The sequence below is a fragment of the Lissotriton vulgaris genome, chromosome 2_1 (assembly GCF_964263255.1).
Source record: "Lissotriton vulgaris chromosome 2_1, aLisVul1.2, whole genome shotgun sequence".
NCBI classification, from domain to species: Eukaryota; Metazoa; Chordata; class Amphibia; order Caudata; family Salamandridae; genus Lissotriton; species Lissotriton vulgaris.
Window position 1 is genome coordinate 503,987,027 of NC_141687.1, and position 12,152 is coordinate 503,999,178.

Sequence of the window (12,152 nt, forward strand, 5' to 3'; positions counted from 1 at the left end):
CAGTTTCTCAGACAACACCTGGTCCGTCAGCACCCCAGAGGAAAGTCGCCAGGTGAAAGGAGTGGGGACATGAGATGGGAGCTGCAGCACCAGTGTGACGGGCGCATGATCAGAGATAGTACGAGGTAGATGGTCAACACTCACCACCCAACCACTGACATCTCGTGTCATTAGCCAGTAGTCCAAACGCGACCATGTATCATGTGCTGAGGTGTAGCAGGTGCCCTCCCGCTTAGTCGGGTTACGTAGTCTCCATACGTCCAGCAGGCGCAACCCATCCATGCCCTCGCACACCGCATCCACTGCCTTCTTACGCACAGGAGTTCTGTCTTGCTTCCTATCTAGGTCTGAATCCAGAGTGACGTTCCAATCCCCCCCACATATGATAGCCGAAGGTGCAAGTGAATATATCTTGTTCCAGAGAGTTACATAAAATTCAGGGTCATCCACATTTGGTCCATAAACATTGAGCAGAGTTACCAGTGTGCCACATAATTTACCCTGTACTATGATGTATCTACCATTCAGGTCAATGTCTTCATGCATAATTTCAAAGGGAACATTTCTCTTGATCAGGATCATCACCCCTCTTGCATAGGAAGAGTATTTCGTAGCCAGTCTCACCCCCGCCCATTGTTTGCCCACCTTTTCGGCCGCCTTACCCTGAAGGTGCGTTTCCTGAAGGAAGGCCACCTGTACGCCATGTCTATTCAAAAAGGCAAGCATTTGTCTAGTCTTTTGCGGCCTATTAAGTCCCCGCACATTCCAAGTAATGCATTTAATCTTACCCCCCCTCTCCATAACACCAATCCCGCAATCCTCCCTCAACGCAATAGGCTTTCCCCGGCTTCCATCTCAGAGGCCCATCCACAGCCACCATCAGCACATAAAGGACATACGATCCTCCACTACAAAGACCGATCCAATACCAGAAATTCCAAGCACAGTCTAACAGCAACACAGGTCTCACTTCCCTGACCAGGTAAAAGAACAGTCCCCCAACATCCCCCAGAAACTCAGCCCCCATCCCTCCACCCACTTCAGCGTGCCCAAAATGCCAAAGCAATCCCATTGACCCCCCTACCCCAAACCCCAACAATATCAACAACTGCGTGTGGGGAGCTCCCATCCTGGGGGGCGTAGTGGCACTCCACTCACGCCAGGTATTGACGAGAGCGTAGACCTAACATTTAGAACTACATCCCCATACCTGCAATCCTATTCCGTGAATAAAAAAGTAACAGATAATCGAGTAAACTCCAGCACATTGTTAGCTTTGCTCCAGCCCGGGCCCTCAGCAAATAGATCAGAACTCATAGGCAAATGGGCGCCGCATGCGCACCGCAGCACGTGCACACAACGCTCAACGCTAGTGGCCCTCAGCCCGGCCTAGCAATGCCCACACAGGTGAAATGATCCATAAAGGGTCAGTGCCGCACAATCCACAGAGTCCCCATCAGTTAGCATGCCCCTCCGCCCACAATGTACATAGTCGCTGAGCAGGGCAAAGCAGACCCCATTGGACCCCGAGTCCCAGCATCGATAACAGCCCAAGCAACAGTGGAGGTGGCATATCGCAGTGACTCGCAGCAAGTCCCCCTCCACAGACAACTGCACATCTTCAGCTCAGGCGGCTTCTTCCTGCCCGCCATCGTCGTCGTCCCGACGTTCCCTCGGCCCTTTAGCTCTTCTTTTCAGTTGTTTGGCGTAGTCCATGGCCGCCTTTGGGGAGGAAAATATCTTATTGTCCGCAGGGGGCCCGATCCGCAGGCGTGCCGGATACAGCATGGCATATGCCACGTCCTCAGTTCGCAGCATCTGCTTCACCGCAGCAAATTCCTTCCGGGCTGTCTGCACCGCCATGGTGAAGTCGGGGTAGAACTCGAGTTTGTTGCCCTGGTATTCGATAGCCCCTTTTTCCCTCGCAAGCCGAAGAATGGTATCTCGGTCCCTATAGTTTAGTATCCTGGCTACTATCGGGCGCGGTGGTGCTCCAGGCGGAGGCCGTTTGGCTAGAGAGCGATGGGCCCGCTCCACTATAAAGAGTCTGGACAGTTGATCAGCCCCGAATATATCAATAATCATACGTTCCATGAAGTCTTCCATACGACCCACATTTGTGGATTCCGGCAGGCCCGTGACCCTTACATTGTTCCTTCTGGACCTCCCTTCCAACTCCTCGTTTTTGGCCTGAATGACCGCCAACACCCTCTCCATACTGAACACCTTAGAAGAGACCGTGGCCAGACCATCTTCCGTGGCAGAGACTCTCTGTTCCACCTCCCCCATTCGTTCGTTTTGGCGGTCGAATTGTGTCGCCATTTGATCGAGGCGGTGGTTGACAGACTCCATGGTGCCTTCAATTGATTGTAAGGTCTTTTGCATGGCCACCAGGGTGGATTCCAAGTTTGGGGCGCCCCCTACAGCCCCCCCCTGATCAGGGTCAGCAGGCGCCTGGGAAGATGTGTGCGCAGTCTTTTTATTTGCTTCAAACGTTATTTTTGGCTGAGTCCTGTCTGTCCTGCCCATGGTGGCGGTTAATTCAGCCCAAGAAGAGATGCCAAGCAGAGACGCAGCTATTTCAGGCTATGCTCGCAGGTCAGGGCCAGAACACTGCCCAGTGCTACTCCCAGCCTCTTTCCGTGCTCTACAGCATGGCGCTGGCAGGCTAACTGCCCTCCGTTGACGAAAGCAGAAGTGCACCTCGTCGCAATTTCAGGCTCTCCGCAGCTTCATGTGCTACAACCAGCACAGTGTCCAATGGAGTTTAGCACAGCCCCACTGCCGCGTGTACAGTCCGTACCGTCTGTGGCCTCGTTGTGTAAGGCTCCCCTCTAAGGCCAAGGTCTTCCGATCTGATTGTTTGTCCCTGGAAATGGCGGACGCACCACAGGCCGCCAGTCCTTCAGCGCAGCTCAGGGCCCCAGCGGTTCCGCTGTACACAGGACGCTCTACCGTTACAGCCCAGGGCGATAAGAATACCCCTCAGAGTCACAGCTCCGCCATCTCCGCGCACCGTAGCTCCTCCGCCCTTCCCCCGCCAGCCCTAGCTCGCGCGGCGCGGCCCAACCATGCCCGGCGCCACCTCCGCAGCCCCGGGCTTGCGTAGTGCCCCGCCCCACTCACCAACGCCGGCAGGCCGGGTCCAGGCCACTCCGCTGCTACTCCGGTGTCTCTCCGCTGCCGTGCTCCGCCTCCGACTCTCCTCTGCAGTCCGCCGACTCCACGCCCCCGGGACAGCTCACGCAGGAGGCAACGGTGTCCTCAGGTCGGACGGCAGCGGGGCGTCTCCTCCACGAGGTCCCCAGACCGCACTAGCGTGAACGCGGTGCAGAGCGTCCCGGCCCCCAGGGGCTCACCGAGTCACCGCAGGCGCCGGAAAAAAGCGTCGCATCCGACCCCCGATGGCAGTGGGGTTCTCTCGGCGTCTTTTCAGGGTGCAGGCATGAGAAATGTTAGGATAAATGGGCAAATGTTTCTAGGTCTCGACAATGCCTCACGCAAGTGCGGCCATCTTGTCCGGCGCCCTCTAGCGCCCCCCCGATCACCTTATACTTAATCGCAGCCAGCCCCTAGGGGTTGTAGACAGCATGCTGTGCCTTTGTTTTGTGATGGCAGTAATATTATTAAGATTTGTTCGATAAAGATGGGAAGTGTGTATCCCTGCAGAGCATACAAAGAACCATCCTGGCTACAGCTCATGAAGGTTATTTCGGTATGTCTTCTATGAAGAAGCTGTTTAAAAAAATGGTGGGCGAGGTTGATACAGTGGCTGTTAGGTGGGGAAGGAACTGAATTGATTTCTGTGATACTGACAAAACCTTAAGAATTATATTAGTTCCCCTCACTCCCGTTATGTGGCCTCAATTCTGTATATAGAGTAGCATCTGGCATTTCTGGACCATTTAACAAATAGACCTATGAATCTAGATTTCTACTTATTATGTTAGGACTTACCGTCTAAGTGGCCTTAGGTGAAACTAGTTAATCCCACAATGTCTAAGGTAGTCCTATATGACCTGTATGCCAAAGAGGTGTATCCTCAAAATTGTTTGAGATACTGGTGTCCAGCTGTCTTTACTAAAATTAGGGTATTCCTAAAAGGATGTAGTATGAAACAAAGCTCTGCAATATGATTTCCATAAAGCTCTGCAAAGGAATGATTGAAAGATTCAAAAGAGCAATTAGAGGTAGTTTAGTATTTGATGAATTAATTGGATTGGCCTGAAAATTTATGGGAAAATTTAGTTGCACTAAATTACGCCCCATAATACCACTGAAGAGACTTGAATCAGACTTCCCAAAGGAAGTGAGTCATCGTCTCCTTTGAATCTCTGGTAGTTCAAAGGGAAGGTGGAGATACTCAGTGAGGCCGTTCTGCCTCCGAGTAATGGGAGCTAAGGGTGTTGAGGCAAAACAAGTGGAGTCTAAATTCAGCCGTGTGCAGAAAAGGGAGATAAGTTTGCAAATTTCAAAGAGGGTGACTGTGTTAGTTCACAAATCGGGCTATGTTAGAAATTGGTGTTCTAAGTTCGGCAAATGAATCAAACGGATATAAGTTAAGCATCACAGTTTAGTGATTCGGGATGGTAGAGTGTGGAATGCGAGATGGCTGGTGAAAGCAAATGATGCAGTCAAAGCTATACCTGGGGGCACATATATCAGTTGAGAGTATTAATTTGTGAAATATGGTATGTGGCTCAGATGTATTCACAATGCGCTATGTATTCCAATTGTTTTCATTGGGTAATTGCTGTGCCTGCTGCACATACTTCAATAAATATTTCTGCGCTTCTCTTTCTGTGTTCTTTACAACGCCAATACATCAGAGTCTCTCCAGAATCTATTGGTGGAACTAGTCGGACAGAGAACTCTAAGTAAGTAAAGATGGGAGCATAATTACTTGTTTTTACCAACATATAAGGTACCTGTGACTATCGTTACAGATACCCCCCAGGAAAAGCTCAGACCCCGTAAGGTATCTCCCACAGCACATTATGGAGCCAAGGCAAAGGCCGCCCTCTACATCGATGTCTTGATTCTTTTCAAAAAGCTTTGTTATCAGCGACCAGAAGCCAAGTCAGGCAGCACCCACAACTTGCTTGGAAAGTGCTGAGCTGACTCTGGTAGATCAAGTAGTGGTCACTGTTTTGCAGTTATTATCTGAGTAATCCATCACAAGTATGCCTGGCAGACATGCTTGCTTGGAGTCAGTGTAAAGCTTCCTTTGAACAATAACTTTGCCCACCTAATCTTTCTTGCGCAACAGCACATGGATGCCAAGCTTACAGAGCAATGAATATTAATGTATCCCCTTGTGAGAGAAAATTGAAGGGAGCAAGGTGGTTGTCCAAGCAAAGAATCCCCACTCTCAACCTTGACAACACCTGAAGGATGGCCACATACACACCTGCCCAATTCCAAACCATGAACCGGCACTCACTGAAAGAAAGTGCATGCAATGTAATAGTAATACCTCACTCACTGAAGTCATTCGTTCTTTCCCTGCTTTCTGTCCATGCTTGAGTAGCTTGCAAACCCAGTTGTATACTCCAATGTGAGACTCTTCAGCGAGCAAACCATTGTGCCAACTCTCCACCACTTATTAGACGACCATTCTCACCCTGTCACTTTTGGGATAGCACTCTAGAAATGCTTTGTAATCATACCATGGACATGACAATCATTAAAGACAATGTTTAGCTCACTTGCATTGTAGTTTGATGTGACCTTTTTAATCCTAGCTTTGTGACATTAGTGAGCGTCATGTTGCTGTAATGGAATTTAATTATTTCTTCCACTGCACCTATGTCTCTTCCTATATTACTCCAGCCAGAATATTTGGTGCGGGGCTACACCCATAGCTTTACCTATTTCACTCCAGCCAGATTACGTAGGGTATTTGAGTCTGGGCTGGCCATTGGCCTGCAAACTCATTCAAGGGGTGCCTGGGACTACCACATGTTAAGGGAAAGCACAACACGAAGTCAATACTGGAATGAAGTGCTCACCCACATTAACAGGATTACGAGCAACTAACATCGCCAGATGTCCGCCTACTGGACGTATTTCGACTTTTGGGTGCAGGGAAATGAGAGCAAATCTGAAGACCTGACACAAATTCTAGCTAAAAATAGGATACCTAGATGGAATTCCCCATTTGTACCACCACTGGTTAGATAAAGGTTCAATGTAATCAGATGGGCGTCAGCTGAAATGGCCTTTCTACAGGCTAGCAATATCGGACTTCATGAAACCCATTGAAGCCAAGTACTAGTGGAGTGCAGTGGGATCATGCTTATAGTTTCCCAGGAAAAATATGGTGCACACACAACCTACCCATGCTGTACTGTACAAATATTTCCACACAAAAACACAATGAATACAATAAGACACTATGCCATCCTGTCGGAAAATGTTGCCCTGAGTGGTATCACTGTGATCTGCTTGCACATTGTATTCAACAAAATATCTAAAAAAAAGTCAGCTTCAAGTTAGTGCTGATGTTGACTGATTAACTTTCCAAGTTAACTCCAGCAAGCCTTCATAGGCATTGACTACAACATCAATGAGAATGAACCCCTTTAAAACAAATAAGTTAAAACATTAAAGAATTGTTTTGAGCTCATAAAAGTTGCTCTACTGAAGACATCCATACTACAACAAAGACAAGAGCACCATCGTAAATAGGCTTACCTTAATTTTTTATGAAATGTTTGCTTACCTTTATTGCTTTTTGGATATTGATGCAGGAGTCTCTGATTGTTGACAAAAGCTTGTTAAATCGACCCATCTCCTGGACAAGTACAGTGTTCATACTCTGAGTGTACGTGGTTGGATATTTCCTCATTGAAGCTTCAATGTCAAAGTTTGGTGGAAGTTTGCTTAGGACATCAGCTGCAACGTCATATACAACGTCATCTGAGGATTTTCCTCCACCTCCTGAAGTTCGAGACTGTGAGTAACAGCAACTAAAAATTAGTTCTCAGCTGATATAAAACGAAGACAGGCTGAAGAAGTAGCAAGCAAGATGTAATTTGGCACAGTATAAAAAACAGTGTTGCATTGATGAAACGTTCATTTGATGGACACTTAAAGTGATCACCGGATTTAAGTGTTACAATAAATAATGTCAATGCAACTGAAGAATATAAAACGACGTTCTATCTATTTTTACTGTTTAATATCCAAATTAATGTTTGTGACAATAATTGGAGCACTCTTCATTATATAAGGAGGAGTGAATGTCGGTTTAGCAACTCTCAGTTTTGTCATTGGCAGAGACCCCTTTCATTTGGTTGGCTGATCAATTATACGGCACATTAAGTTATAATTACATAAACTTCAGTCACGGTTTCAACACTGATTTGGAAATGCTTGGTCTCAATCTAGAGTGCACAGTGGACGAAATATGATGAACTAGAATCCAGCCCGAGTAATCCCCATTGGCTGAGGTTAATTCAAGTATTCCTTTCCCCACTTTGTTTCTTGTCCCTTCTTTTGATCGCATTGCATGCTTACTTTCACCTTATGAAAGGAGAATGTAATTGCAAGATTCGCAGAACAACATGATGCACACAAAAAATGACTGTTGCTTAGTGCGTGTGTGTCTACCTGCCAGTAACTGCTCCTCAAATAAATATCCCAGGTCTGCACTGAAACAGTGACAGGACAGTAAGAATTTAAGACGTACAATGGTTATTTGGACTACAAAAAGTTGTTATTTATGCTTGAACGTCTTTTTTCTCAGTTTGTAATACATTTATATAGCGATCAGTCAATCAATTTTGGTGTAAATATGCATTGTTGATAACTGTCTTTGTGTGTCTTCTCATTCATGATTTTTGACAAACTTTGATTAATTGACATAAAATGTTGGTATAAATAAAAATACCTAGTTGATTACGACATTTTGCGTGTTCAACTCTCCTCAAGTGTGGATTCACTTTTAGAAAGAAGGCATTTCTTTGTGCTTATGACTCTTTGTACTTTGCAGCTTGACTCCAATCCACGTCTAGGCCTGGATGACAGCTGCACTTTGTGCATACTTTCCAAATACCCATCACACAGGAATGGTTGGGTGTGACAGGATTACATCTGTATTTATCTGCATACTGCATACTGATGGTCTCCCTAGGCTGGGAAACAGAGGGGCGTCCACACATTACATTTGTTAAAAGGCTGATTTACTACCTACTGATGTCTGGAGCCAGGGCTGAATTGAAAAGGGTGTTGTGCACTTCTAAGGTTTCTTTTGAAGTCACCTCTTTCACCAAGATATTTTAGAGTATAAGTACATGCGCTATGACCCCAAAATGTTACTGCATGGGACATGTAACCAGATGCTGCTGACTCTACATACTGCACCAGAAGACTGTTGTGCTGCCAGGAGGAACTAACATGTGTACTACTTGCTTGTTGCGCTGCTCTACTGCCTGTTGGGCTGAGGGAAGGACTACCTCTTTGCAATTGACCTTATGTGCTGGTCTGTTCACGTCTGTCTGCCCTGTGCACCCCAGTGCTCTCCAGGGACTGGGTGGCTTCCACCCCGTCCGTGCCATCTTGGAACTATTTCAAGTGAGGGGAACGCTTGCATTTTGGGGACAGCATGTATTTTGTAACTCCTACCAGTACTCTGCATCCCGTGACTCTGTTGCCTCGATCAGCGCTAGGTGAGCACTGAACCTTTTCCTTAAGGCACCTGAGAATCAGCATACCACTGGAAACCTTGAGGGAGATCTACTGCATTCTTTGCTCCTTTCTCACCACCTCCTCAGCTAGAGAGAGAGAGAGATGCTGTGTTGATAAAGGGAGCGCCATAGCCCCAAGCAGTTGCCTAAGAGGAAATCAGAGGAACTTCACTGACATCCCACTGTGGGTGGGCCCTTCAACACCAACCCCCACCTTTCCCATGCAAGCTTAAGGGTTGGGCCCCATACCCGAGGGACCGTAACCCAGGTACTGTTGAGCCCGAAAGTGCTGCCTTAAGTTTCCCGGTCCTGAGTAGCCGTAAGCATTTACTGTGGTGGTGTAAAACGTGCATCGCACACATAGCTGCAGGCATAGACTTTGGCCAGAACTAGGGATATTGAAGGTGCACACTCCCTCCTTTCTGTACTTCCAGATACTGTGTACTTGGGTGATTCCTGGACCGGTGCTTATCCAAACACTGGGAGCAATCGTGCTGGACTCCACTCCATACCAGTCGGGTGAAGACCGCAACAAAGTCCCTGACCTTGAGGGTTCATTCCAGCACTCTTCCAGCCCATTACCATATTACTTGTAGTAGGTGTGCAGGTGGTTCTGTGGCCTACAAGTAGGCCTACCCAAGACCATTGCACCAGAGCTCCTAAAAGATAACCGTAACTCCACTAATCGGGGTTTATTGTTGTGGATGTTTCTGGTGATAATATGCTGATTTATGTACTTTAGTGATACTTTGATAATTCATAACTTTTGATCCAACCAAACTGCTGCATTTCTTGTCCTGTTGGTTTAATGTATAATGTTTTGATGCTTGCATGGTCAGGACAATGAGTACTATCTCAGGTTTTCCACAATATGCATGGTATTTATGATTCATGTTGTTTTGGTCTATTTGTTATGTACAATATGCAAATTATATTTTCATATAATCGTGTGTGGAGTCTCTTTTGTTACTGTTGTGAATGTTTTGGGCAAACACTTAACACATAACCTCTGATGATAAGCCTGACTGCTCTGTGACAAACTACCAGAGGGTGTGCACAGGTTATCTTTGATGTGTAAATTATTTGCCCTGACTAGAATGGTGGGTTCTGGCTGGCTTAGGTATAAAACCTAGCCAACCAGAAAGCTAATTTCTAACAGGTGTGCTGCAAGATTATTTGGTATAGGCGGTTGGACACCCTCCTCCGGGAGAGGAACAGCTTGGGGATTCAATTCAAAAGGTGAGGAATCCACAGACAGATGTATCCATCAGAAGAACAAGTTACTTACCTTCAGTAAAGTTTTTTCTGGTGAATACAGTACCTGCCTGTGGATTCTTCACCTTTTGAATTACCCCTGTGCCAGCATTCCACGGAAATTCTTTGCTTAGCTCTCCTACGCCAACAAGGATGTCACAGTAGTACGGCTCTACTCACAACTCCATATGACGTCACCGGAGCCATAAGAAGACCTCGTCGGCATGCTGACGTCAGTTCTGCACATTTTTTCTGTGCCCTCGAGGCGAACAGGCGGACCGACAACATGATACAAGTATACACAGTATACAAAATATATACACAAATACATACAATATATATATACATAAAAAGGAAAAGCCAAACACCAAAGCATTTCCTAGCAATAAACTTTATGCATAAATTACATATGAAAAATAACAATGTCAAACAGAAGTTTTTCGGTATAAGCAGGTAGGCAACGGCGAGGCGGGTGGGTCAATGAGGAATCCACAGACAGATACTGTATCCATCAGAAAAAGCGTCACTGAAGGCAACTAACTTGTCCTTCTGATGGATACATCTGCCTGTGGATTTCTCACCTTTTTAATTGAATCCCCAAGCTGTTCCTCTCCCGGAGGAGGGTGTCCAACCGCCTTTTACCAAAATATCTTGCAGCACAGATCGTGCAATATGGACGTCCCTGCTAACCTCCGAATCCAAGCAGTAACGCTTTGTAAAGGTGTGGAGGGTACCCCAAATTGCCACTCTGCAAATGACTACTACAGGAACACCTCTAGCTGAAGCAGAAGAAGAAGCCTTAGCTCTAGTGCAAAGAGCTCTAATACCTTCATGTGGTTCCTTCTTGTCCAAGGCGTAGCAGATCTTGATGCACAAGATAATCCACCTGGAAAGTGTTCGCTTGTGGACAGCTTTGACCTTTATCCTTCCAACATAGCCCCCAAACAGCTGGTCATCCAGTCTTAGGTCCCTGGTTCTGTCCTGGTAGAAGCTGTAGAAGCCAACAGCCCTCCTGGGGTCCAGGTGGTGAAGGCTATCCTCCTCCTCGGAAGGGTGAGGGGGAGGATAAAAGGCAGGTATGGTAATAGACTGCCCTAGATGGAAAGGAGTGACCACCTTAAACACAAAAGCAGCCTTGGTGCTGAGAACCATTTGTTTGCATGAATGGTTAAAAACGGAGGTTTAGAACTAAGAGCCTGAAGTTCACTTACCTTTCTAGCTTAGGTAATAGCGATCAGAAAACCGTCTTGAAAGTAAGAAGTCTCAACTGAAGAGGCTCAAAAGGAGACACCATCAGGAAAGTAAGTAGTACATTTAAATTCCAATGAGGCATAATGAAAGGAGTGGGAGGAAACCTATTGGTGAGGTCCTTAATGAACCTCATAACAATGGGGGACTTAAATGAAGATGGCTGGTCTGGCAAACAGAGGAAAGCCGACAAGGCCGACAAATAACCCTTTACCTTAGCCACAGCACAACCATGCTGAGCCAAGAAATTGAAAAGCCAAGTACATCAGATAAACAGGCCTTCAAAGGATCAATGGACGTCTCTTCACACCATTTCACAAACTTGGAACACCTAAAGGAATAAATAGATATGGCCGAATGTCTCCTGAATGATAAAATAAGATCCACCACATCCGGTGGAAGAGAGAATGAACTCAGGTTGCCCCGTTCAAATCCTCAGGCATGAAGGTGCAAGATCTGGAGGTGGGGGTGTAGAACCTGCCACTGTGACTGCGAGAGAAAGTCTGCCATGAGATGGAGAAGGAGCGGAGAGTGCGAAGAGAGGTGAAGTAGATCTGTGTACCACACCCTTATTGGCCAATCCAGAGCAATCAATATGACTTGGGCCCGGTCTTGGCGAATCTTCCTCAGAACTCGAGGAATCAAGGGTATGGGAGGAAACATGTAAAGGAGTTGCCAGCTCCAATCAAACTGAAAAGCGCCCTCCAACGCCCCCTACATTGACACTGAAGTCTACAGAACGACTGGCAGTGCACGTTCTAATGAGTGGCAAACAGGTCCAACCGAGGAAACCCCCACATCCAGGAGATTATTGCAGACAGACTGTCCGCACACACATTTAGCACCCCAAGCAGAAGATTTGCAAACACACAAATCTGATGGCCCTGAGCCCAGGACCAGAGTTGCAGAGCCTCTCTGCAAAGACGATACAACCCTACCCCTCCCTGTTGGTTTAGGTAC

At 46.8% G+C, this 12,152-nt stretch overlaps 1 protein-coding gene across 1 annotated transcript in view; it reads right to left on the reverse strand.

Annotated features, from left to right (window-relative positions):
- DNAH7 (dynein axonemal heavy chain 7) overlaps positions 1 to 12,152 on the reverse strand; it is a 1,812,153-nt gene that overhangs the window by 324,959 nt on the left and 1,475,042 nt on the right. The window contains exon 60 of the mRNA XM_086955398.1: positions 6,725 to 6,955. Within this exon, the coding sequence (XP_086811524.1) occupies positions 6,725 to 6,955 (231 nt within the window). The remainder of the gene's footprint in view (positions 1 to 6,724; positions 6,956 to 12,152) is intronic.